General features: G+C 36.1%; 1 protein-coding gene across 4 annotated transcripts in view; it reads left to right on the forward strand.

Moving 5' to 3' along the window:
• The first annotated feature begins 5,169 nt into the window (after positions 1 to 5,169).
• The window catches only part of AGL (amylo-alpha-1,6-glucosidase and 4-alpha-glucanotransferase), an 84,314-nt gene continuing 61,793 nt past the window's right edge, over positions 5,170 to 27,690 (forward strand). For 3 of the 4 annotated variants that reach the window (XM_074188247.1, XM_074188245.1, XM_074188248.1), the window contains exons 1-5: positions 5,170 to 5,268; positions 5,748 to 5,882; positions 16,390 to 16,600; positions 18,499 to 18,665; positions 18,998 to 19,201. In XM_074188247.1, coding sequence (XP_074044348.1) covers positions 5,801 to 5,882; positions 16,390 to 16,600; positions 18,499 to 18,665; positions 18,998 to 19,201 — 664 coding nt within the window. In that variant the 5' untranslated portion in view covers positions 5,170 to 5,268; positions 5,748 to 5,800. Of the gene's footprint in view, positions 5,269 to 5,571; positions 5,676 to 5,747; positions 5,883 to 16,389; positions 16,601 to 18,498; positions 18,666 to 18,997; positions 19,202 to 27,690 lie in introns of those variants that run through there. The other variant, XM_074188246.1, reaches the window with a different exon arrangement.

Genomic DNA, 27,690 nt, shown 5'->3' on the forward strand with positions numbered 1-27,690 from the left:
TGAGAGACAAGCCCCATCATTAACTATCTCCAGAAGGGTGGCATGAAATCCATTGTTCCACCCCACCCCCACCCCCAGCTGTTTAGTCTGTCATTGGTATCATGCCACAGTCTGTTCCTCTAACAGGTGCACATATCACCACTGCAATCTCATATAATCGTAGCTTATGTTCTAAGGCTTCACCTTACTTATAAGAGGTTCATATTTGTTACTGTGATTACAAGTTTTGTGCACGGCTTGTGGAGGCAGTACTAGTACATTATATGGAAACACCTGATCTGATCAGGGCTGGGTTTTTTTTTGTTTTGTGTTTTACTACAAAAGAAAATTGGTAGTCACCAGGGTGGTGAGATTTAACAAATCTGTAAAACATTTTTCTTAATACCTTCCTTTCTTTTAGAAAAATCACCTGCCCTTGAAATTCCCACTTTACTCTATTTTTCTTGCTGCCTCAAGTACCCCAAATTAAGGGACTACTGTGTATTAAGGATAACTTTTTTAATAATGAAATAATTTAATAATTTTTTAATAATGAAAATGGACCTCTGATCTTGGGAAACTAGGCTAATCAGTATTTCCTATGAATTGGCTGAATAGTCTTAGATCTGAACTCTCTACTATTGACAAAGCCTTTTCACCTACTTTTGTCACTCAGTTCTTACAAAAGTCACACAATCAGGCAGAATTACTTGAGCAGCGATCCTCCTCCTCAGACCGCAGATTGAATGTACTTTTCACTCCAATACCATGTATTTTCCTCCTAATATTCTAGCGGAGATCATTAACATTGAGATACTAAGAGAATTACAGCTTTTATGAATCAAGAGGAAGGTGATTTTTGGAGTGTGGAACAATGAAAGAAATACTTCAGGAGGAAGAAAGTAAGTGGCATGCTTTGGGAAACCAAAGGATTTCCTCACTGAGAGTTTCCTACACCAAAGAAATCATAGGCACAGTGAAAAACAAACTAAACACCACTTTTTTATATTATATGCAATAAATGTGAGTTTTTAAAAGTCAACTTTGTAGGGATAGGAAATTATATCGGTATAAGGAAGTTACAGGCTACACAGTAAGGAAAGCAAAAGTATACTAAACATCAATTAAGCTGTACCCTCCTTGAAAATGCTACCCAGAATCAGCTGGTTTAAAGGAAAAAGCCATGGCCCTGGACTCAGAGGATTTGTGTTTCATATTATATCTTTGATGCTTACTACTCTACCAAATCTTGGCCAAAATACTTTCCCTCCCTAAGTCTCAAAGTTTCCTCATGAGCAAAATGAAAAGGAGTGACCTGGATGATTCTGGGTCCTCTTCCATAGCCACAATCTACATTGAGTATATCCCAGAGAAATTAGGGTTTATACACTTCCTAGGTTGAGAGCCAACATGGGGAAGGGATATTGAACTGAAATGGGAAAATTGTACTTGTAAAAATTGTACCTGCTTCTCAGAGTTGATAGAAAAGTGCTCTATAAACCTTTAAACACTACATAAATGTGAGGGAGAAAAATGTCATGGCAACATAAGAAAAAATTAACAAGTGTATAAAAATATAACAACCTGTAAAAAATGGGATATACTGTTTTGGAGCAAAGTGATACTCAGATTCCTTAAGATCTTTAAACCAAGTTGTATGACCATACTTGAAGAGATTGTAAACAAGATTCATATTTTGTGTAGACAGAGTAAGAGTCCACAAAGTATGATCCATGCACCTCTTGGAATACCCAAGATCCTTTCATGGGACCCAGGTGATCAAAACTATTTTCGTGATCATATTAAGATATTTGCCTATTAAAACTTAATTTCCTTTTCCAACTACATATCTGTGAGGCTGGATTTTCTTCATATACTTCAATTGAACCAACATATCTCAATAGATTGAATGTAGAAGCAGCTATGAGAATTCAACCAGATAGTAGAGATTTGCAAAAATAGATAAAACAATGCCCATGTTCTCACTAATTTTTCTGGAAAGTTATTTTTCATAAAAATATGGTATTCATATTAACATAGACTATATTGTAATTTAAATGAATTAATCACCAAATATTTTTAATTTTATCATCAAAACTTTTAATACAGTAAATATCAATAGATATGTTAACATAAACTGCTTGGGGTTTTCAGTAATTATTAAGAATGTAAAAGAATCTTGAGTTTGATAAAAAAAAAAAAAGAAAAGTTTTAAAAGTCTGATAACCAGGGCGGCTAGGTGGCGTAGTGGATAAAGCACTGGCCTTGGAGTCAGGAGTACCTGGGTTCAAATCCATTCTCAGACACTTAATAATTACCTAGCTGTGTGGCCTTGGGCAAGTCACTTAACCCCGTTTGCCTTGCAAAAACCTAAAAAAATAAAATAAAAAGTTTGATAACCATTGGTACAGGGATTGATTTTAATGACTTCTGAGATCCCTTCCAACCTGATATTTCTGTGATTCTATCTGCCAGATGCAAGGTAAAAGGGAAAGACTGGATTAGGAATCAGAACACTGGAGTTCTAAATCTACTCTTTCCTTAACTGTATAGCCTAGCAAATCACTTACCTTTCTTTATCAGTCAATAACCATTTATTAATTACCTATTGTGTCAGGCACTTTGAGAATTCCAAGTGGGTGTGGACCACACTTTGTGCTTTGTTAAGCCCTGAGGATAGAAACAAAGAGATTTTGGTCTAATGGGAAAGGTATCATTCAAACTATGTACAAACAAGTTATATATAGAATAAATTGGAAATAATCCATAGAGGGAAGGGATTAACATTAAGGGGAATCTTGAAAGGCTTCCTGTAAAATAGACTTCCTTGCATTATCTAGGAATAATTGGAATAAAATATTCATACACCAATTTGTACAGTATAATTGTGTGATAATTTATAAGTATTAGAATTAAAGTGTTTCCTTCCATATTGTTCAAGTCTATTTACATCAGAAAAGATTTGCAAACTTCTAAGAAAAACTTTGCATGCATTCTGTTGTTGTTTTTCAAATTAAACTATTCCTCCCCTTGGAAACACACAGATGAAACAATAAATTTAGGATCTTCTCTATCAGCTGGCATAAATTGTTACTGGTTTTCTCATGTTGACATAAATATACTGAAGGATAAGTCTCCCTTTCCCCAACATTAGGTGAATTGCATCCCTGTGTCCAATTTCAATTTGCCAATAGATTAAAAAACTGGTATTAGTTTCAGTAAACAGAGACTTTTTATTATGGACAGTTTACTATGGCAAGGAATTTTAACTGAGGTTAGTGGATAGCTTTCAGAAAATTAAAAGTATATTTTGATAAATATATTTGAATATAATTTAATTATATATAATACATAATTAACTTTGTAATTCTATGTATTTTATTATATGCACTTGAAAATATTTTTGTGAGAAAGGGTTCATAGATATAACTAACTGCCAAAGAAGTCCTAGACATAAAAAAGTTTAAGACTCTCTGATACTAGGGGGGGAAATTGCGATAGGAAGAATAAGAATTATATATGACATAAATAGTGCTTAAAGATTTGAAGAGCATTTTATATTTGATAAAGGGAGTGCTGTGCTAAGTCACCAGCCCTACTTTCACCTCCAGAGTCATCTGAGTCCAGAAATTGATTAGGACAACTAGAGGTGGCCCTGGATGCAAAGCAAACAGGATTAAGTGACTTGCCCAGGGTCACACAGCTAATACTTGTCCAGTTTCTGAGGCAGAACCACAGTGAATCCAATTCAGACATTTACTGGTTGTGTGGCCCTGGACAAGTTAATTAACTCTATTTGTCTCAGTTTCCTCATCTGTGAAATAAACTGGAGAAGAAAATAACATATTCCGGTATTTTGCCCACCAAACCCAAAACAGGCTTATGAACACTAAAAGCTGTTCAAGCAGGGGGTAGCTGGTCCTGACAGGAAGGACCTGAGTTCAAATTTGACTTCAGACACTTAATAATTACCTAGCTGTCTGAATTTGGGCAAGTCACTTAACACCATTGCCTTTCAAAAACAACAAAAAAAATGCATACTGTATCCTGGGATGGAAACAAATATGAAAAATCTTTGCCATCGGATAGATCATATCATCATCATTGGTAACATTTATATCCACATGTGTCAGATAATACTAATACTTTAACAAATATATAATTTGATCCTCACAATAATCCGGTTTTAAAGTGCGGCAAAGAAGTTAAATGACTTTGGTAAGTATGAAGAGATCTGAACTCATATCTTGTCCCCAGATCCTGCACTGTCACCACTACACCACCCAGCTGCCCCAAGCTGGTGACATCAGGGGTCAAAGAAGGGTTTGAGCCTGTCTCCCTAAAACCATGCCTGGTCTCTCTCTCCCTAAAACCAATCAGGTTTTGGTATCATTTTAGGTTCTCATTTAATTAGCCTTGGTCAAAAACAAACAAAATCAAAAATTATTAAAAAAAAAAAAGGTGGTGGTGGGGATAGAGCACCAGATGTGGAGTTAGGAGTCCCTGGGTTCAAATGTGACCTCAAACACTTAATAATTACCTAGCTGTGTGGCCTTGGGTAAGCCACTTAACCCCATTGCCTTGCAAAAATTAAAAAAAAAAAACAAAAATCAAATTATGCATTGCTTTGCAAAAAAAAAAACTTAAAAAAAGAGGGAGGCGGGTCAGGAGCAGCCTCGGGCAGGTAGCTCTCTGCAAGCATGCTTTATCCACAGCCTCGGCCCCTTGGGGAGGGGCGGAAGCCTCAAAGTGAAGGGTGGGAAGGAGGAGGCGGAGGGTCTAAGAGTGTACCGCGGGGCTTCGTAAGCCCACCACCTCAAGAGGGTAAATTGCCAAAGCAAGGGGAAGAGGTCACGAGAGGGAGAAAAGTCGGACTTGTTTTTTCCGAAAGCAGAAGCCCGTGGCTTTTGTCCTCTCCCCCCCCCCTCCCGTCTAGATGGTCCGGCCCGCCTTGGACCCGGCCAGAGCCGCAGACAGACAGGGACCCCAGGGATGGGGAGGGGGCCGAGAGGCGCTCCCCCACTCTCGCGAGACTCTGCGGCCGCGGCTAGCGGGCTCAAGCCCTCCCGGAGATCGGCCGTGAGACGAGCGCGCGTGGGGGAAGAAGGCGGTGGCCCGGGCCGCGGCTCCCGCCCCTCCCCCTCCCGGTCTCTCGCGGCGGCGGCGGCGGCGGCGGCGGCGGAGGGATCCCGGAGCCCGCGGGCCCTTCCGGCCCCGCCCCCCGGCCGCCGCCCCGCCCCCCGGCCTCCAGCCCTCGGTGTCCCGGCGGCTGCACGTCCTCCGGCCCCCGTAAGTGCCGACCCCCGGGGGACAGAGCGCCTGTCCCCCCGCGTCTTCCCTCCTCCGTACGTTCTCTATCTATGGAGGGCATTCCGAGGGCCGCAGCTGTCCCCCCGGCCCCACCCCTCGGCGACCTCCTGCCCGAATTTGGAGTCGCGGGGGCCGTCGCCCACCTGGCGCCGCGGGCCGGGCGGGCAGAGAGCCGCGGGCGCAGGTGCCACTCGCAGGCGCCGGACTGGTCTCCCGACCCCCGCGGCCTCCCCCGACAGCGGCCGGCCTCTCCCTGCCCGCCTTCACGCCAGCCCCCGGGCTTCGCGCCGCCCCGGAGGCGACGCCTTTTACCACGGTCTCCGGGGCTCCTTGGCTGGAACTGCTCCCTTTAGCCGCCGTGTGTCTGCTAGGGTTTTTGACAACATGTAAGTGCGACTCTGAACAGATTCGGGGCACGCAGAGACTTTCTTTTTTAATGGCTTTTCATTATTTTATAGGGATCGTCTATTCATTTTTGAAGTCATTCTCTTCAGATCACTTGGGAGTCAAAATGGGTCACAGTAAGCAAGTTCGCATTTTGCTTTTAAACGACATGGAAAAGCTAGAAAAGACCCTCTTCCGGCTCGAACAAGGTGGGTAGGAAGGTGTTTTCTTCATTTTCTGTTATCTTACTTCTGTAGCTAATGAATGAAAAAGAACGCACATCCAAAATATTTATCCAGACTTTGTCAGAGAAAGGAAAAAACTACATGACTGAGTGGCTTTCTTTGTAACAAGGGATTGCTGCTGATTATTTTGCTTTTTTAAAAAAAAAAGATCCAGGGGCGGCTAGGTGGCCCAGCGGATAGAGCACCGACCCTGGAGCCAGGAGTACCCGAGTTCAAATATGACCTCAGACACTTCATAATGACCTAGCTGTGTGGCCTTGGGAAAGCCACTTAACCCCATTGCCTTGCAAAAAACTAAAAAAAAAATCCAGAAAGAAATGATACTAATCATGAAACCATTTCATATGTCTCTGCATGCCCACTCTCATCAAAAATCTGTTAAGGATTATTTACATAGTAGTAAGAATTCTATTGCTAATCCTTAAAGAAATAAAACAGGTGCAAATTAAATAATTCAACTCCTAGGCACTATAAATGTTTATAGTTTTTTTTTCTTTCAGTTCCCCACACTTATTCCTAAAATTGGTAAATTGTAAAAGAACCAAACCCAAAGCTTCTGAAAGCTAGTTAAGGATAAAGTTACATGTAGTTACTTTTCTAGTGAAATGAAATTGCTTGAAATGTGATTTTTTTAAAATCAAATAATTTGAACTTTTCTCTATTAATAACTATATATATATATATATATATAGATAGATAGTTTTATTCTTATCTAGATGTAAGATCATTAAAAATAGTTTCAAGATGATGAGTTTTTCAGGGCAGTTAGGTGGCACAGTGGATAGAGCACTGGCCTTGGAGTCAGGAGTACCTGAGTTCAAATCTGGCCTCAGACACAATAATTGCCTAGCTGTGTGGCTTGGGCAAGCCACTTAACCACATTTGCCTTGCAAAAAAAAAAAAAAGATGAGTTTTTCTAAATTATATTCTTCCAATTTAACTTCTGAAATTTAAATTTAAATTAAGCAAAAAATTCCATGTCTCTTCACCATTGCACCAGCTGGCTATCAATTGCAGGTATATCTTAAAATTCTTGGCAAGTAAGCTGAAAAGGGGCGGCTAGGTAGTGCAAGGGGCAGCTAGGTGGCATGCAGTGGATAGAGTGCCTAAAATACCTAGCCCTGAGCTAGGTACTAAGGGGTATAAAGATTAATTAAGGGGGGAGCTGGGTGGCATAGTGGATAGAACACTGGCCTTGGAGTCAGGAGTACCTGCGTTCAAATGCAGCCTCAGACACTTAATAATTGCCTAGCTGTGTGGCCTTGGGCAAGCCACTTTACCCCACTGCCTTGCAAAAGGAGGGAGGGAGGGAGGAGAGAGAGAGAGAGAGAGAGAGAGAGAGAGAGAAAGTAAGCTGAAAGGATGTCAGCTGTTAAATCCGTATTATTGAATTTATGAACACCCAGTGGCCATTTTAAAGTTGACTTTTCTTATAGCTTTGCTTAAAGTCCTTTAGTGGCTTATGCTTGCCTCATCCAACTGCCTTACCTTGTAAGAGGAGTTTAAGAACCCCGTGTAATTTTGAACTATCCTACTTCTCAGCTTTATCTCATGCCATTCCCTTCCATAGACCTTATACTATTACACCAAACTGGTCTATTCATTGTCGCTTCTAACTGTCCTTTGCTGTGTTCCAGGCTGTTCTTTTAAGTCTTCCCTTGCTTCATCTGCCCACGCCCTTTCCCATTCCTAGTCTCCAGTATCCAACACAAATGCTACCTCTTTCATGGTCTTCTCTTATTTCCTCTAATCATAAATGATCTTTCTTTCTTCAGATCCCTAATTTCTTTGTACCTCTTATTTACATATTAGTTTATATTTTTGTTATCTATATGTATTTTGGGTTGTATTCCTATCTTCAACTATAAGATCCTTGAGGGAAGAATTAAATCTTAATTAACCTTTTTTTTCTTTTTTTTTGGTTTTTACAAGGTAAGGGGGTTATTTGCCCAAGGTCACACAGCTAGGTAATTATTATTAAGTGTCTGAGACCAGATTTGAACTCAGGTACACATGACTCCAGGGCCAGTGCTCTATCCACTATGCCACCCAGCTCCTCCTTAATTAATCTTTATACCCCTTAGTACCTAGCTCAGGGCTAGGTATTTTACGTACTTAAATAAGACACTTATTAAAATATTTGCCTTGAATTCAGTATTTGACCCCATTGAACACCTATTTGTTGCTATAAACATTCTTCCTTCAGCTTTCACAATGGCTGCATTTTTCTGGTTCTTTTCTTTTCTTGAACTTTTCTGCCTTTGTCTGGTCTTTCTCTGTCATTTGTCTTTCAGTTCTATATTGGCTGGAGTATTTCCCCAATTAGGTATTTTACCATTGCCTTAAATATAACATGTTCAAAGTCATGATATTTGCCCCTTTCTTCCAACTTCTCTTCCTAATCTCAGACTTGATATGCTTTCTAACTGACTTCTTCAGTATTGTTATTTTTCAGTCTCCTGGATTAGAAGCCTTGAAGTTTTATTTCACTTAACACCTTCATGTCACTAAGTCCTGCTAATAATTCCTTCAAAGTGTCTATTCTTGCTCACCACATCCTTGTGTATTATTGCAGAAACATTTTTGGTAGTCTTTCTCCCTCTTGTGTCTCCCAGTCTGTCTTGCATATGGATACTGCCAGAATGATGTTTCTGAAATACACTTTTAGTTTGTTTTCTTAATAAGGAACTACAGTGGTTCCTTATTGCTTACCACATGAAGTTTCCTCTTCCTGGACCTTAAGATTCTCAATAATTTTGTGCAGCTATCCACCATGATGATCCATTATTCTTTTAACATATATCATCCATGCTACTCATATTGGTCTGCTACTTCCCCCTATTATTCTTTATTCATTTTCACTATTTTCCCATATTTCTACCTTTTTTCTCTTCATCTATCCAAATACTATCTAGTCTGAAAATCTAGCCCTCAAAATCTACTATTTCTGGTACACCTTTCTTTAATACTCCAATTTCATGTGTCTTACTTTCTTTGAATATATATGTATATATATGTATATCATATTTATAATAACTAATTGTTTTCCAGTTATTTTTGTGTTAATATTTTCCTCTTTCTATGCCCACAATAAAAGTCCTTGTCACAGTAATAGTCATTTAGTAAAAACTTGTTCATTGACACCAGAACTAAAATTAAAATCATTTTTCAATACATTTATTAATGGGGCAGTTAGGTGGCACAGTGGCTAGAACACTGGCCTTAGAGTCAGGAGTTCAAATTTGGACTCATATGTTTAATAATTAATTGTGTGATCTTGAACAAGTCACTTAACCCCATTGCCTTGCAATACACACACACACACACACGCACACACACACATGTATGTATATATAAACACATACATATTAATTACGGTAGAAATACAATACTGTCTAATTTGTGCATTTAATTTGGTCTGTTTGAATAATGGATTTTGAGAGAAAGGGGAGCTGTCTAGCCACAGACCCATTTGGGGATTTCATACATACTGTAAAACTGAAATAACCATGGAGGACTACTATAAAGCAAATTATACCATACTTCTGGAAACAACCCCCAGACTGCATCTGACTTGTATTCCGCCCTTTTGCTTAATAGGCTTCATACCTTTTGTGTATGATTTATCTCATTTTCAATAAATTTGATTACAAAATTTCAGAATTCAGAGGGAGGCCATTTAACGCCAACCTATGTACAAGAAATGACAGAATCATAGAATTTGAAAATACCTGATAAGGGTTTATTCAGCCTGTTTGAAAATTCCTAAGAGGGGAGAAACTACATCATCTCAAGTTAGCCAATTGTACCTTTAGACAGCTTGAATTATTGGGAAGATTTTCCTAATCAATCCTAAATTGCAACTTCCATCTGTTGCTTCTCATTCTGCTTTTTGAGGATAGTCAGGCCTAATCTCTCCTTTACATTACAACCCCTCAAGTCTTAAAAATAGTTATCATGCCCCATATATCTTCCTTTCACCCTCTTTATCTTCTTCACATTAAACATGAATAATATATTCAGCAGATCTTGATTTGAACTCAAACCCCTTCACCATCCTGTTGCCTTCTTCTGGACAATCTAGATTATCACTGTCCTTCTTAAACTATAATGCCCACAAATGAACACAATATTACAGACCAAAATATGGTTGAATTATTTTTCCTCACCTCCCAGTCATGGAATCTAGATCTTTACTAATTTAGTTACGGTAAGCTTTTTTGGCTGCCATGTCAGTGCTAAGTTCTATTTAGTTTGTAATCCACTAAAACCAAAAATCATCTTCAAGTGCTATCTAACCATCCCAGACCTATCCTATCTCATGTTCATTTTTTTAATACCCAAGTATAAAGCTTTAGAAGAAAAATCTCTCTCCTAAAGTATAACCAATAAGTTATTATTATCTAGACTTTTCTTGAAAACTTCCAGAGACCCTCCCAAAGAAATCTATTCTATTTTTGGATGATTCTGATTGAACCTTAAAACTATGTGACCTTGGGCAAGTCACTTAACCCCATTGCCTTGCAAAAAACAAAACAAAAAAAAGCAAACAACCTATAGCTTCCACTTTTGCATCTTACCAAGCATAGCAAGTGTAATCTTTTCTGTTGCATTTAGAAACTTTAATATTTGATGATAGCTATCATCATGATGATAGCCCCAACTAAGCATTATCTTAGTCAGATATCCCCACCTCCTTCAAATATCCTTATGTATTTGTTTGCAAGATTCTTTATTCTTTTACCCTTCTTGTGTCTTCATGCCAACTTATCAATATTATTTCTAAAATATGGTTCCCAAATGAACCCAGTACTCCTGATGTGCTATAATCAGAGATATTGCAATAATTCTAACACCTCTCTAGTCCTGGAAGCTATACTTTTCTTAGTACAGCCTATGCTTATATTAATTTTTAGCTGCCCTTTTTCTCTTGCTTTGCTGTAAACTATACATATAAAAAAAGCTGTTTTCCCCAACCTCCCTAGATCATCTAAAATGCCAGTTCTTCTATAGAAACTACCTTGATTTACTTGATAGATAGTAGTGATTTTCTTCCCCCATCAAATGTCTCTTCAAAAAAATTAGTACAAAAAAGTACATTTTCATAAAATATAAATGTATTCTATTTCTAAATATAATGTTCTAAATATAATGTTAGAAATAATAATTTCTAAATATGTCCCTGATAAGTTATTTCCTGATTGCAGCTATATATTTCCTTTTTTTGAACTCTTCTAATATGTTGATACTATCCATTATATAGTTCTTAGTCATACTGAGACCTATTAAAGATCTTAGTTTAAAAAGGTCAAGGATGGGGACAGTGGATAGAACACTGGCCCCTGCAGTGAGGAGTACCTGAATTCAGATCTGGCCTTAGACACTTAATAATTGCCTAGCTGTGTGACCTTGGGCAAGTCACTTAATTCTATTGCCCTAAATAAATAAATAAAAATTTTTTTAAAGGCCAAGGTCTCCTACTGCATCCAGGGGCCATCTCCAGTTGTCCTTATCCATATCTGGCCACTGGACTCAGATGACTCTGGAGGAGAAAATGAGACTGGTGACTTTACACAGTATTCTCTCACTTAAATCTAAGTCACTTGCAACAACAGTTGATCAAATGAGAACATGCATAAAACACTTTGCTAACATTAAAGAACCATATAAATGTGTCATAATTAATAACTCCTATCAGACTGGACAGAATAAGTCATTAAAAAAAGGCACTGGCCTTGATGTCACAAGGGCCTGGGTTCAGGCCTACTCTGCCCCTTGTTAGTTGTATATTCCAACATTACTTTGAGTTTGTCTATATTTGTGGTAGGGTATTCCATATAGTATCACATGAATAATGATATTTACTATAACTATGTTTTAGTAGAAAGTACTGAACTTGGAGTCAGGAAAAACCTGCATTCATATTCCTCTTCCAGCAGGTTTTTAGCTTTGTGACCATGGACAACTCTTTTAGCCTCTCTGTGATGCACACTTCACAAAGTTTTTGTAAAAATCAAATGAGATAATGTTTTTAAAGTCCTTTGTAAGCCTCAGAGCACAAAATCTAAGCTTCTCTTATTATGTAGAATATTATAGCTGAAAAGATCTTTATCTCCTAGAAAGCTAATAACCTAGAGAAATTGTATCCCAAGTCACACAGCTAGTTTAGTGATAAAGTAGAGAATAGAACCCAGATTTTCTGACTCACAGTTCAGCACTTTAATCAAGAATAGATCTGCATCTCATTTATAAATATTAATAAAACAAAAAACTTGTATGAAATAATATAATCAGGGTGGCTAGGTGGCACAGTGGATAAAGCACCGGCCCTGGAGTCAGGAGTACCTGGGTTCAAATCCGGTCTCAGACACTTAATAATTACCTAATGGTGTGGCCTTGGGAAAGCCACTTAACCCCATTTGCCTTGCAAAAAATCTAAAAAAACAAAAAAAAAATAATATAATCAGCAGTTGGGGAGTTAGGTGCCAGAGTGAATAGAGTGCCAAGCCTGGAGACAGGAAGACTTTTTGAGTTCAAATATGGCCCAAGAAACTTACTAGTTGTGTGACTGGGCAAGTCACTGCCCAACACTGGCAAGCTGTGCCAACAAAGTATATGGTCTTAGGCAGATTCTACCAAATTGTAAAGACCTGAACTATGAGCTCAACAAGAAATTGTAAGTTCTTTTGTTCAAGACTTCCTGAGTTTGGAGATAGATGCCAAAGTGTGGCTATCAGGTGATTAATTTTTTTAGTCACAACAGTTGCTCATGAAAATGTTGAAGTATAAAGAATTTAAAATCCTCTTTACTGGCAAGTATGGCCGTATTGATGAAGAAATAAAACTGGTTGCAAGTTGGTCAGTAAGATTTCATCATCAAATCATGATAAACAAACCTCATTTTCTTTTAAGGATTACTGAATTAATGGATAAAGGAAATGCATGCAGCAGATATAAGTTACTTAAATATTAGCTAAACTTTTGATAAAGTATCTCATACTAAAACTGTAGCAGAGCTGGGGAGATGTAGACTATATAATACAGTCATATAGATAATTCAGAACTGGTTGAATGACCAGACTCAAGAATACTTAGTTGTTAATGGTCCTAGTTTCAGGCCTGTATCATTGGCTATCTATGGGATACTTTGAATTATATTAATCTCTGACATTTCAAAGTCCACATATCCAAACAGAGTTAATTATCTTTTCCCCAAAATCTTCCCTTCTTTCAAGCTTTTCTATTACTCAAACTCCAAGTCACCTAAAGTTCTTAACTCTGAAATCTTGCTGGATTCCTCTCTCACTTAGTCTATCCAATTAGTTGGTGATTTCTTGGTCTTGTGATTTCTCTCTGTAAAATGTCTTTCATAAACTTCTCTTCATTCACAGTCCTCATCCTCATTCAAGCCTTCATCATCTTTTCCCCTGATCACCTAATTGGCTGCCTTACCTCAAACTTCTTCCTATTCCTGCTCTTTCTCCAGCTATCGAAAGAATTTTCCTAAAACACAGACTCTGCACTCCTCTCTTTAAATATTCGTGTAGGGGTGAGGAACCTTTTTTCTGCCAAGAGGCCATTCAGATATTTATAACATTCACAGTCCATACAATATTATCAGCTTAAAAATTAGCCTGATCTAATTGATCAAACCTTTAATTAATTCATCCTTAAAAAGCTGTTAGATTTATTGAATTTTGAGTCCTGCCTGCAGTTGCCATGGCAGTACCAGACTAAATTAATGCCCTGTTAGTTCCCTGCCCCTGTTCTAGTGGCTTCTACTTTTAGGATCAAATATAAATTCCTCTGTACTGTAAATTTCCAGGACTTCCTTGTTACTTCTCTCTATTAACGGTCCAGCCTGCTGAAGTCAACAAGCATTAATAAGCTCCTAGTCTGTGCCAAGGACTCTTCTTACCATTCAGTATAAAAAAGGAAAAAACCCAGTCCATACCCTTAAAGAGCTTGAAATGTGATGAGGGAGACAGCATGCAATCAAAATATATCCAGGATAAATTGGAGGTGGTCTTAAAGGAAAGTCTCTAGCATGGAAGAACTTTGAGGAAGGTTATTTTGCAAAAATGGGATTTAGTGGAGATTGAATTTCTAAGGAAACCCAAAAAGCCAGGAGGTGAAGGGGAAGAGGAGTGCATTTTAGGTCTGGGGACAGCCAGGGAACATCTTCAGTCAGGAGATGGAGCAAGGAGACCCAAAGAGGCTGACATCACTTAGTCATAGAGTGTGTTGAGAAGCTGTAGGATGAGAAGGCTGGAAAAGGTGGGAAGAGAGCTGCTTATGAAGTGCTTAGGTCCTGGAGTCAAAACGAGCCTCTAGAGATGATGGATTCAAGGTAGGAGGGTCAATAGTAGGAATGGAGAGAGACTTGTGTTGGGAGATAAGTCAGCAAGTTAGTGCAGCAGTCCAGACCTGAGATGATAGGAAGCTTCCTCAGCATGGTATCTGGGTCTGAGGAGATAAGGGACAAATTTGAGAGATGTTAGAAAAGTCAAAAATAATAGTGTAACTTATCGGAACAAGAGTGAGTGATTAAGGATGAGACACCAAGGTTACCGATCTGAGTGACTGAGAGAATTGAGAGCATTTGGTCATTGGAAATTTGGGTTCAGTTCTGAGTTCCATCATTTAAAGTAGGGCAATTGGTAAGCTGGACCCTTTCTAAGGATGAAGAGGTAAAAGGATTGAGAATGTTTAATGTAGAGCAGAGAAGATTCAGGAGGGATGTGATCGCTGTCTTCAACTTTTGGAAGAGTTTTCATGTGAAATAGAAATCAGACATTGCCCTCCCCCCAAAAAAAACCAATCAGGAGTAATGAACTGAAGTAATAAAGAGGTTAATTTAGGATTGATTTAAGAAAACATTCCTAAAATGATGAATTGTCCAAAATTGGATAAATTGCCTTCATTTCTCATTTTGGATCTCTTCAGAGAGAGGTCAGACAACCACTTATTAGATATGTTAAAATGGAAATTACTATTACGTATGAGTTGGACTAAATTGCCAATTCAATCCCTTCCAACTCTGATTCTATGAAATACTATTATCACATAGCAACCTTGGTTTAAAATCTGATTTAATGGTAATTTGATATGGAAAATTTGAATTGATAGAAAATAGAATATTAAGTCTTTGAGATTACTAACACTTAAAAGTTCTTTCACCTTTATTAAACATATGTCTATAATTATTTTTACTATTACTCTTATGGAACATTAAACAAAGATTACCTTTTCCAGAGCTTAAACCCATATAGTTTTAGGAAGAGAACATTTGAATAAATTTAGAATATGATAGTTTTGAAATATCTTATTTGTTGTTACTTGGGATAAAGTGTAGCTAATTTGAGAAAAATATTCCTAATGTAACTATCAGGACTAAGACTGTAGCATCATGTACTACTGGGATCTCAGCTAATTTTAGCAAAATGATTTATTAACTGTGGAATTTGATGTAGGTAAACTCATTTACTATCTAATAGTCTCATTTACTATAATAAAGGACATTCAACTAGATATAGTAGTCTTCAGTGATAAACTTTTAACTATTTGGATGGCGGGTAACCTTTGTACTGTAACTTCATTGAATTCATGGATGATCCTGAAAGCATTATTTGTATAAACTGAAAAGGGAACAGGTTATTTAAATATGCTCAAGCAGCTGAACTCTGATACTTGTATTTGTTCAAAATGGCACCATTTTCTCCAGTGAGAAAATAAGTCTAGTGTTGATTATGAAGTTTTATATTCTCCAGGCCACTTAAATATTTTATTTGAGTTTTTAAAAAACATTTTTAAATTATTTCCAAAAATTATATCACCTTTTGCCCTTTATCATCTTTCCTGATTTTAATTCCTTTGGAAGTTAACAGATGAGAAAGGAGCATAGAAGACATTTTATCTTACGTCTTTATTTTATATGTGAGAGCATAGGCCTAGAGAAATTCAATTATTTTTTCAAGGTCACCTAAGATAAGTAAGAAGCCTTGTTGGCCTTTAAACTCATATCTTTGGATAAATTCTACAAAGTGAGAGATATGATGTTGTCCCTAGATTTCTAACTAGTTGATTATTAACCACATGTGATCAGGTTTTTCTACTTTGGAAAATTGAGCCTATTTTCATCAAATTGGGTGACATTACTAAAATCTTTTGACTTCCTCACATTAGGCATATCCAATATATAAGATAAAATTATCTGTTTCATTGGATAAGCATAGAAGTGAGTAAATACCTTTGGACAATCCATAATAAACTCTGAGGTTTACTATGTATCTGTATTTAGGATAAGGATTTCCCTACCCTAATTCCTGGAAAAAAAAAAAGCTCTGCCTTTTAGACACAAACCTGCCAGAAATAATTGTACTAATTAAAATTATTTGTGTGCTTATTTAATTATGCGAATTTTATGGTTGCTAAAAATTACAGTGACTTTATTAACAGTTGACTTTTTCAGGTTTTGAATTACAGTTCCGATTAGGCCCAACTTTACAAGGGAAGACAGTTACTGTCTACACAAATTATCCTCCTCCTGGAGAAGAATTTAATCGACAAAAATTCCGGCCCCTGGCTTGGGAAAATCCAACAGAAAGGGAAGATGATTCTGATAAATATTGTAAACTTAATCTTCAGAAAGCTGGATCATTTCAATATTATTTCAATCAGGAGTAAGTAAAGCTTTGTGTATGTGAAAAATGTGGATTTAAAATTTTGTGTTTTTAAGTTGCCAAAAAATAAAGTATAGATAATGGCAAAGAGATTTTTTTCTTATGCTTTGTTGCTATCCAATAAAAGTCATATCATATAATTTCTAATAAACAATAAAGCCCTTTCTGTATAGTATAAAGTGTTGCATAGCTTCTTTTTCATGAGATGTTTATTGAATGTTAGACAAAACAGCTGACATAAAAACTCTTTGATATCTTTACACTAACTCTTGATAAAGTAAATTAAGCAAGAATTTTTTTGTGGAAATAGATTTTAGAGGGTTATTCTGATCTTTTTAGCATATCAACAATATAGTTTTAATTTTTTTAATTCAACTATAAATTCTGGTTCATGAAACTTTGTAAATATTTCAAATGACTTTTGAACCTCACTTAATAGTAAGAATGTTTGTATATGTGTACATGATCAAATTTATACTTGTACCCTTTACAGTAGTATTCAGTTTTTTAAACTATTAATTTTTTAAAAGAAATCCTATCATCCTTATTAGAGAAATGCAAATTAAAACATCTCTGAGTTACCACTTCACACCTCTCAGACTGGCCAATATGAGCAGAAAGGACAGGGATCAATGTTGAAAGGGATGTGGGAAATCTGGGACACTAATGCATTTGTTGGTGGAGCTGTGAACTATCCAACCTTTCTGGAGAACAATTTGGAATTACACCCAAAGGACAATGGAAATGTGCATAACCTATGATCCAACAATATCATTACTGGGTCTGTACCCTGAAGAGATCATGAAAAAGGGCAAAAACATCACTTGTACAAAAATGTTCATAGCAGCTCTGTTTGTGGTGGCAAAGAATTGGAAATTGAGTGAATGTCCATCAATTGGGAAATGGCTGAACAAATTGAGGTATATGTACATTATGGAACACTATTGTGTTCCCATAATATTGTCCCATAACCAGAAGGGATGGGAATTAAGGGAAACCTGGAAGAATTTGCATGAACTGATGCTGAGCGAGATGAGCAGAACCAGAAGAACATTGTACACTCTAACAGCAACATGGGGGTGATGATCAACCTTAATGGACTTGCTCATTCCATCAGTGCAACAATCAGGCACAACTTGAGGTATCTGCAATGGAGAATGCCATCTGCATCCAAAGAAAGAATTGTGGAGTTTTAACAAAGACCAAAGACCTTTAATTTAAAAAAAACATTATTTTATTATGTAATTTTGCTATCACTTATACTTTATTTTTTTTCCTTAAGGATATGATTTCTCTCTCATCACATTCAGCTTAGATCAGTGTATACCAAGGTAACAATGTAAAGATCAACAAACTGCCTTCTATGGGGGGGGGGGGAAGGAAAGTGAGATTAAGGGAAAAATTTTAAATTCAAAATAAATAAATTTCCATAAAAAAAGAAGGAAATCTTATCATCACTATTAAGCTATTATACCCACAAAATTATTCAAAATAGTTTTTTAATTAAATGCTTCTAAAATTGTAAGGCCTGACTCAGTAAAAAAAGGTGAGAATAATAACTTCTATTACTGAAACTTGAATTCTGATGGTAGAAAATTAAAAAAAAGTTAAATATCATAAGCAGAGATTAGAGAATGGAAAAACAAAGTGTAGGCTTTTATAAAAAAAATTTAAAAACTTTTTAACTATAAAAAAAATATAGGTGTGGCTAGGTGGTGCATTAGATAGAGCACTGGCCCTAGAGTCAGGAGTACCTGAATTTGAATCCGACCTCAGACACTTAATGATTACCTAGCTGTGTAGCCTTGGGTAAGCCACTTAACCCCACTGCCTTGCAAAAAAAAAAAGAATATAAATTACCTTCTCATTAAGTCTTTTTTTCCTTTATTTTTTTAAAGAAATGAGAAGAGTGGTGGAGGTTACATAGTCGTGGATCCTGTTTTACACATTGGAATTGATAATCAAGTATTACACTTGGACTGTGTTACTCTCCAGACATTTCTTGCCAAGTGTTTGGGACCTTTTCCTGAATGGGAAAGCAGACTCAGAGTTGCAAAAGAATCAGGTAATAGTAAAATTTTCTTAAAATGTCATTGTTAGTTCCTATAAAAAATTAATTGCAAAGTTTGGGATACTCAGCTTCAGATCAGGTCTAAGTATATCATTGTCATTTTTTAAGAATTTACTTTAAAATCAAAAAATTAGCATCAACCTGATAAATGAAATCTTATTTGAATAAATGTTTTCAATTCATATTTAAAAATATATTTTATGCATAAAAATATTCTTATATATGCTTTATAATTTCTATACTAATACTATACATTTTAGACATATACAGGTTTTTATTATCAACTTCTTAAATTTTTTTCTTAAGTTTAAAAAAATATTTTGCAGGTTACAACATGATTCATTTTACCCCACTTCAGACTTTGGGGTTGTCTAGGTCATGTTATTCCTTGTCAAATCAGTTGGAACTGAATCCTGACTTTTCTACACCTAATAAGCAGTATACTTGGAGCGATGTGGGACAACTAGTAGAAAAAATGAAAAAGGAATGGAACATGCTTTGTATTACTGATGTTGTCTATAACCATACTGGTATGTATTTCATTAAATTGGCTTTACTGACTTTTACAAATACTTTAAACGTTTTTATTATTGTGAGAGAACTTAGCTCTTGAATATGCTTTTTTCAAAATAGTTATCATTTATCCAATATATTGCTTTTCATTTTCAAAGATGACATTACTGATGATGATTGCAGTCTGTACAGAATAAAGTAATTATTTGAGGAAGTTTGTTAAGTGGGAGGAAAGTGATCATAGTAAGGACATATTGCTTCATTGTTTCAATATGAAGCATGGTACTTTTCAGCATAGTCAGTTGACATTTGTTTTAAAAAAACTATATATTTTGATCTGAATATAAATGAATGAGTATTACTTAGAGCAAAGAGTATCAATTTTGCCTACAAGTTAAGATATTTGACTTGGAGATGCATTTGTTTAACCTCCCAGAAATCTGTTTGCTCATCTGTAGACTGAAGTGATTTTTATTTTGGGATTTGATTATTTTTAAGCATAATTTAACTTCCTTTTTGTAAAGCTAATTTTTGCTGACACTTGGCTTGAGGTCATGATTCCTACTCCTGCATCGAAACATAGTAGATTTTGTTCTTGTCCCTTATTTTAACCATGTAAATCTGTGTTTCAAATATATTTTATTTTTTCTTCTCACTGTCCTACATTCTCTTTACAAAGAAGAGAGTTCTTAATAGTAGTAATGTATTATTGAAGCAGTCCATTTCCGTATCACTACTCTTCATCTATTCCTTTTGCCCTGCCCCTTTCATAGAGGTTTATTCTATCTTTCCTTATATCTTGTGCTTCATTTCTTCCAGGTACTCTTAGATTTTGTGGCTAGGTCATTTTTTCTTCCGAAGCTTTACCTGGACTTGTGGTGTTACTTTTTTCTACTTCTAGCTTCATGTCTTCAACTACTCTCAGTCCATAGTTCTTTTTAAATTTTATTTTGATATATTTGTTTTTAATATATAGTCTCAGTTCTATAATTGGTTTTTGTGTTTTGGTATATACTTTACTTCTTCTCATACTTGTAGTTAAAATAAGCTGGCTTACCTGATCTTGGATACAGTGGTTAAGCCTGGACTCCTCCTCCTGTCGGAGTTCCTTGATTTTGATTTCATTTTCTGGTGGCTTGACTTGGATTTTGGCCTCAGCGCCTTCTGTCTCTTTCCTCTTTCACAATCACTAAACCTGGAATTTACTCTTCTTGACCAATACACCAACTAGATGTTGTCATTTGTATTGGTAGCAGATTTTCTACAAGATCCAAATTACCCTTACAGTGGCTTGGGCTTGAACTTGCCTGGGTCATGGTCTGGTTTTGTCTCCTGCTATTAGGTCTGGGCTGCTTGCATGCCTTTTGCCTACCTTATCTTGTCTCTATTCAGGACCTCCACAGGTTTCTGGTAGCTTGTATATTCCAGGACTGGATGGTGAAGTCTATAAACATTTCTTCTTGATTGTCCTTATTATTACTCCTTCTTATGTTTAGAATTTATTGGGATGTTTATGTTTATGGACCTGGATTTCTCCAGGTCCTAATCTGCTGCCATTTTAGTTGAAAGTCCTTAAGCTATATGAACTCAGGATCTTTTCAACTCTAAATGTCCATTAATCTGTGAATGTCATGAACAAAAATATTACTCTTGGGAAAGATTTAAAGAAGGTACAGAATTCTGTTCATTCTTGTACAAAATAACTGCTTAATCATTTAGGATGAAAAAATCATAGGATCGGGAGTAGCTAAGTGGCACAGTGGATAGAGCACTGCCCTTGGAGTCAGGAGGACCTGAGTTCAAATCTGCCCTCATACATTTAATAATTACTTAGATGTATGACATTGGGCAAGTCACTTAACCCCATTGCCTTGCCAAAAAAAATCATAGGATCATAGATTAAAAACTGAAAAAGACCTCAGATTCCATCTAGTCTAATATGCTCATTTTTCATATGAAGAAACTGATAACCCAAGAATTTTAACTGAGTTGCCCAAATGTGCCCAGATTTCACACAGAATGTGAAATGGTCATAAAGTGGGTTCATTCATAGAAACAGTTAATTTGGAAAACAGTATAGAAGCCATATTTCTGGATTTTTTCCCCAAATATAATAGGAGGATATCCCCCCCCCCATCCTGTTCTATTCCATTCCTTCAATTTATGAAGTAATAAAATCTACCTGGAAAAAAAATCATTATTTCTAGGTAAAGAAAATTGGCTACCTTGTGGTTAAAGCAATACTTGTGACTCTGTTCCTTGGCATCTGATTTTAGCTTTTATAGTTTCTTTGGCTTGGTTACCCTTTTGATTCTACCACTCTACCCATTGCCACAGCTTTGTGAAACATTTGAAAAGCTTGTTCTATAGAGTTCTTACATTAAAGTGTGAAAAAGGAGAGTTATTGAGAAAAATGATAATTAATTTTCCCCTCTAAAAGATTAAATAAGAAATTAAATAGATAATAATTATATACCACAAAATAGGAACTTTGAAAATAAGGTTCATTTCCTATTATGAAATATTTTCCATTTACTTCTTTCCTTTTATCCATAGAATATTCTATTACTTTAAACCTTCCCCTAGACAGGCTTAAGCACAAAGGTATTCTATGTCAAAATTAGTTTGAAAATATTAGTTTTTCAGTTAAATTCAGATAAACATATTTACTAAACAGAAAACTTGAGCATGAAGAAAATTTCTGCAAAGATTGTCATACATCTTGAATGAACACAGTGAATACTTAGACTTAACCTTTGACCTTATAAGAAAAATTCAATAAAATAATATTTTTGAAGATAATAGTAAGGTGATAGTATTTTTTTTACTATGACACTGATACAGTGTCAAAGTCTTCAGCAGAAATTCTGTTATCTACCAAAATACAAGAAAACACATTAGCCCAAAGTCAACACAAAGACTGTTGATTTGTTTTTTAACATCAGTTGCATTCATTCATTCATCTAGCAATTACTAAGTGCCCACTATCACAGAAATTCAAATTATCATTCATATATCATTATTAAGAGTTTGAGAAATTATGTATGATTCAAAAACAATGTATTATGACCTGGTTTATTTCTTCATGACAATGCTCCAGTGTACTAGCTAAGAAGAGACTCAGGACTCAAATTTGAATCTTCTGACTCCAAGACTGAGTCTAGTACTCTTAACTCTCAAGGATAAAGACTTTCCACCACTGAGAATTTTCAGATGAATGTGCTATAGTATTGTGAAGAGAGATCCAGAGTTAAAGTTGCCAAAAAAATGTTTTTTAGCAGTGACAACACCACTATAAAATAGTATTCTCAGATGCCATTTATTAGGGAAAGTATTCATTTGGATATGTAAGTTCTGAAATATTTCTTTAAGAGAATGTAATTTTAAGGTCTAAAAGTTTAATCAAAAAAGACCATTGAGCAGCAATATATATATAAGGATTATTCTCTGATTTATACTAATAAAGCTATTTGGAAAGCTTATTGTTATTTAAGTCTTTGACTTGGTAAAAGTAGACTTCTTTACTCAGAAGCAAATAAGGAACTGAGAGAAACTTATCACAGGAAGTAGAATCATGTTAAGGAATGAACAGCTTTACTCATTTGAATATCAATGAAAGTATTCCCTCTTCCAAAAACAAAAGCAGCAAATAATTTCTTTATTTGCATTAATACACTTTCCACTTTAGAAGATAAAGACATCAACAAAGGAAAATTCCACTCTAGAACTAGCTGTTCAATACCAAGAAAAAAAGTCATTGATGACTTGGAAGTGTGAGGAATTCTGAGGGCAAAGTGTTCACTCCAATTTAGAATTTTTGATAGGTGAGAGGGAAATTGGGTCTAATCTAACCTACAAATTAAATTCTGGGAGAACAGATCTCATTGGCTCCTGAGAAAGGACAGGTTGGATCCATTGATCAAAATTTTTTAGAAGTTAGCCCAGTAAGACTGTGATGATTTCATGGATGAAATTATGAAGACACAAAAAGAAATTTTGATGAGGAAAAAAGGAACTATCTAAAGAGGCTAATATTGAATCCACAGAGAACTCATTAGCTAACTAATAACATGTCTTTAAAAGACATGTATAGAAGATGAACACAAGGGTGAGTAATAGAAGATAAATATAAAAATGAGACATAGTTCTTAATAGTTTTAGAAACCACAAAGTTCAGAATGAGGTATGTCTGGCCCCTGCAAAAATAATTTAAGGACAACAAAAAAGGATTTTTTTTGAATGGCATGGTCATGAAATCTGAAAATTTAGAAACAGATTTAGAAGAGGGATGAAAGTTTGTCAGCCTGAACTCTTCCCCAAAATGGAGGATTGGGAGGTATTCACTAACGAGAGAAAGATTCCAGTATGACAGAATAATATTTTAGGGTGAGGAGGCATCAGGCACTGAAGGACATTCCAGGGTCAAATAGAAGCTAAGATATAGTGGCATGGTCTAGAAAGTCAGAAGCAGAACAAGGAGCAGAAAAAAGGTTAGACAACCTGGATATCTCCAAAATGGAGGCCCCTGGATTTAATTTACTTCTGTGGCTTTACCAAAGAGATTAATCTTTGGACTAGAAAGGCCTAGAACATACATTTCTAACAAGGAACTAGTTGAACCCCAAATAAGTAAAGAGATGGTAACAGAGTTCCTAGTGTCATTGATGAGTTCAGTGGACCCAGTCCAAACAATCTATTGGACCCAGTCTAATCCAAGCTATTAAAAGAACTGGCAGAGGACTGGGCCAGGATAATGGAATAGCAAAAAGTGAAACATTCTACTTCTCCAACTCCAAACAAATGTAAAAAATGCACCAGACAAATCCTGATGGAGAAATCTAGGGTGGGAGAAGTCACAGTGAATCATTTTTGTAGGCCAGGTTGTCACAAAGAAGCCTTTGGGCAGTAAGGTTTGAGTCTGACCAGGACTGTTGGCTATGCAGGGCACTCTAATGTAAAGAAAAACTGTGCATCAAGGTAAGAGGAGGCCCCGATCCATAGTACTTGGGGCACCACATGCAGGGTGTGGGAATAGTTCTAGCAATTTTATCACTCAAGAACCAGTTCCAGGTCACAGATCTAGGATGAGGAGACGTGCACCCAGATTGATGTTCCAAGATAAAAAGACAGAGATTATAGGCCCTAGGTAATGTACTGAGAAAAAAGCAATTTTAGAAGCAAGCAGCAGTTGTATACCTGGACTACAAAAGCAGAGCAGGGTCTCAGTTCCAGCTTCTAGCCCATTTTAAAGCCTATAAGAATAACCAAAGGGAAGCTTACTATCACTGATCCAGTAGAGCTTCCCAGCTAACTGATAATGGCAGAGTCAATAGTAATCTATTCTTGCTCAGACCTAAATCCAAGTCAAGAGTTTATAGAGGTCATACCAAAATGGCATCTGTAAGTCCTTAGCCTGAACTGTCCCTTGGATCCTAAAATTCCAACACTATCACCAAGAAAGCAGCAAGAGGACAGCCTCAGATATCCCCTCCAAAAAATGCATAGAATTTGCTCTTAACGTCAAATCTGAAGTCAGAGTAGGTTGGAAGAATGAGCAAATGAAAAAAAAGAATCCCACCATAAAAAGTTAATATAGCAACAAGACTGCTCAAGACACAAACCCAAAAGAGGAGATTGATTCCAATATCAAAACCACAAAGAAAACATAGCTTAGGCATAAGTACAAGTAGAATTCTTGGAACATATGAAGCAAGCATTGTATTTTTTTAGACTTGTTTTTTAAGTTTACAATGTTTTCACAATTGTTGATACCCAAACCAGAAAGAGCCAAAACGGAAAAAATTTCCCTACTAAATATTGATCTATGAAGAGGGGAAGAATTTGTTATCAAATGAGATAGAGAACATTATGAAATACAAAAATAGGTAATTTTGATTGCATGAAATTAAAAAAGTTTTACACAAACAAAATCAAAATAAACGATGTTGGAAGGAAAACAGAAATCTGGGAAATGATTTTTATAGCCAGTGTTTCTAATATTGGTCACATTTCTCTCTCTCTCTCTCTCTCTCTCTCTCTCTCTCTCTCTCTCTCTCTCTCTGTATGTGTGTGTGTGTGTGTGTGTGTGTGTGTATGTAACAGTCAAATATTTAAGATTAGGAGCAGCTAGGTGGTATAATGGATAGAGCACAGACCCTGGAGTCAGGAGAACCTGAGTTCAAATCCTGTCTCAGACACATAATAATTACTTAACTGTGTGACCCTGGGCAAGTCACTTAACTCCATTGCCTTGCAAAAAAAACTAAAAAAAAATTTAAGACTACAAATCATTCCCCAATCAATAAATGGGCAAAGGATAGGAGCGGAAGTTTTCAGAGGAAGAAATTAAAACTATTTGTAGCTATATTTAAAAAAATGCTCTAAATCACTATTGATTAGAGAAATGCAGGTTAAAATAATTCTGAGGTACTATCTCATATGTACAGATTGGCTAACATAACAGAAAAGGAAAATAATACATTGTTGATGGATCTAACTGTTCTGGAAAGTTAATTTGCTAATGTGCCCAAAGGACTAAACTGCATACCCTTTGATCCAAAATACCACTACTACAAAGGGATCCACGAGTACAAAAATATTTGTGGCAGCTTTTTTTGGAATGGCAAAAAACTGGAAATTGAGGGAATATCCACCAATTGGGGAATGGCTAAACAAGTTGTGGTATATAAAAGGAATGGAATAGTATTTTAATAGAAGAAATAATGAAAAATTTGGAAATTTGGAAAGACATGAATTGATGCTGAATGAAGTGAGCAGATCCAGAATGTTGTACAATAACATTGGGCAGTGATCAACTATGCTCTTCTCAGCAGTTCAATTAAGACTCATGATGGAAAATACTATCCACATCCAGAGAAAGTCTGAATGCAAATCAAAGCATACTAGTTTCACTTTTTAGGGTTTTTTCTTTTTTCTTATAGTTTTTCTGTTTTGTTCTGATTCTTTCACAAAATGACTAAGGATAGGGACTGTACATGTGTAGGCCATATCAGATTGCTTGCTGTCTTGGGGAGATGTAAGGGGAGGGAGAAATCTGTGGAACTCAATCTTACAAAAGTTAATGTTGAAAATTATCTTTATGTAATTTGAAAAAATCAAATACTATATTAAGTGAGAGGAAAAAGAGAACATAAAAAGTTAAACCTAAATGAACAATTTTAAGAAACTAAAACAAGAATCTCTGAACCACGTTATATATCATTAGGGGTTATAAAGGGAATTTCTTTATATAAAGGGCCTGGGATTGATTCTGCTTTATCTTGATGATATTAAAAGATGAATGATGAGAAAGGGAACAAGAATACTGGAAGTTTAAGGGGTAGTGAAGGATGGAAAGGAAAGCTAGGGAAAATTATCTTACATAAGAGTACACAAATCAAAGTCTATTCAAACAGACAGGTGCAGAGCAGCTAATAGTTGGACCTCACTCTCATCTGAATTGGTCAAGAGAGGGAAGAATACATATGAACAAATGAACACTAAAAATATTTTACTTAGAGGAAAGTAGGAGGGAAAGGGAATAAGGAATTAGAGGGAAAAGAGTAAACTTAGATTAGTCCTAAGCATAACAAAATTCTAAGGATATACAAAAATATTTAGAACTCTTTTTGAGGTGACAAAGAATAGAAATCTCAAGGGGTTCCCTCATTTGGGGACTGGCTGAACAAGTTATGATATATATATAAGAATACAATATAATAGAATAATATTTATTTTGCTTTAAGAAATTCTGAAGAGGATGCTTTCAGGGAAAGCTGGGAAAACTTGTACAAATTGAAGTGAAGGGAATAAAACCAAGAGAGCAATTTATATGATAAGAATATTGATAACAACAAACAACTTTGACTTAGGAACTCTGACCAGTATGAACCTAACCAAGGATTGCAGAGTACCTCTGATGAAACATGCTTTCTTCCTCCTGATAGAGTTGAAAGTCTCTGTGTAGGGGGCAGCTAGGTGGATAGAGCACCAGCCCTGGAGTCAGAAGTACCTGAGTTCAAATTCAGCCTCAGACACTTAATAAATTACCTAGCTATGTGGCCTTGGGCAAGCCACTTTAATCCCACTGCCTTGCAAAAAAAAAATAAAATAAAGTCTCTGTGTAAAATGAGATGTATGTATATACATATATACTTGTATATATGCACATATATTCTTCTGGATATGACAAATCCAGATATTTGTTTTACTTGACTACATGTTTATAACAGAGGTTTTGATTTTCTTTCATTCTCAATTGGAGGGGGAGGATGAAAGAGTGGATCTTTGATTGAAAAAATAATTTTTAAAAAAATTATAAATGAAAATTTGCAGATGTGATTGTTCTTGCATGTGATCATAGAGAAGGGAATAGTTACATAGAACTGGAAAAGATTAGATTTTATGATTTTCCAAAAAGAAAGAGCTATCAGTCATTGAACTTGTCTTAAATTTCTAGTAAAATTCTAGAGTATTTCAAAAAGGGTGGTTAATGAATGGAGACAGA

This window comes from Macrotis lagotis, chromosome 5 (genome assembly GCF_037893015.1).
Source record: "Macrotis lagotis isolate mMagLag1 chromosome 5, bilby.v1.9.chrom.fasta, whole genome shotgun sequence".
Taxonomy (NCBI): Eukaryota; Metazoa; Chordata; class Mammalia; order Peramelemorphia; family Peramelidae; genus Macrotis; species Macrotis lagotis.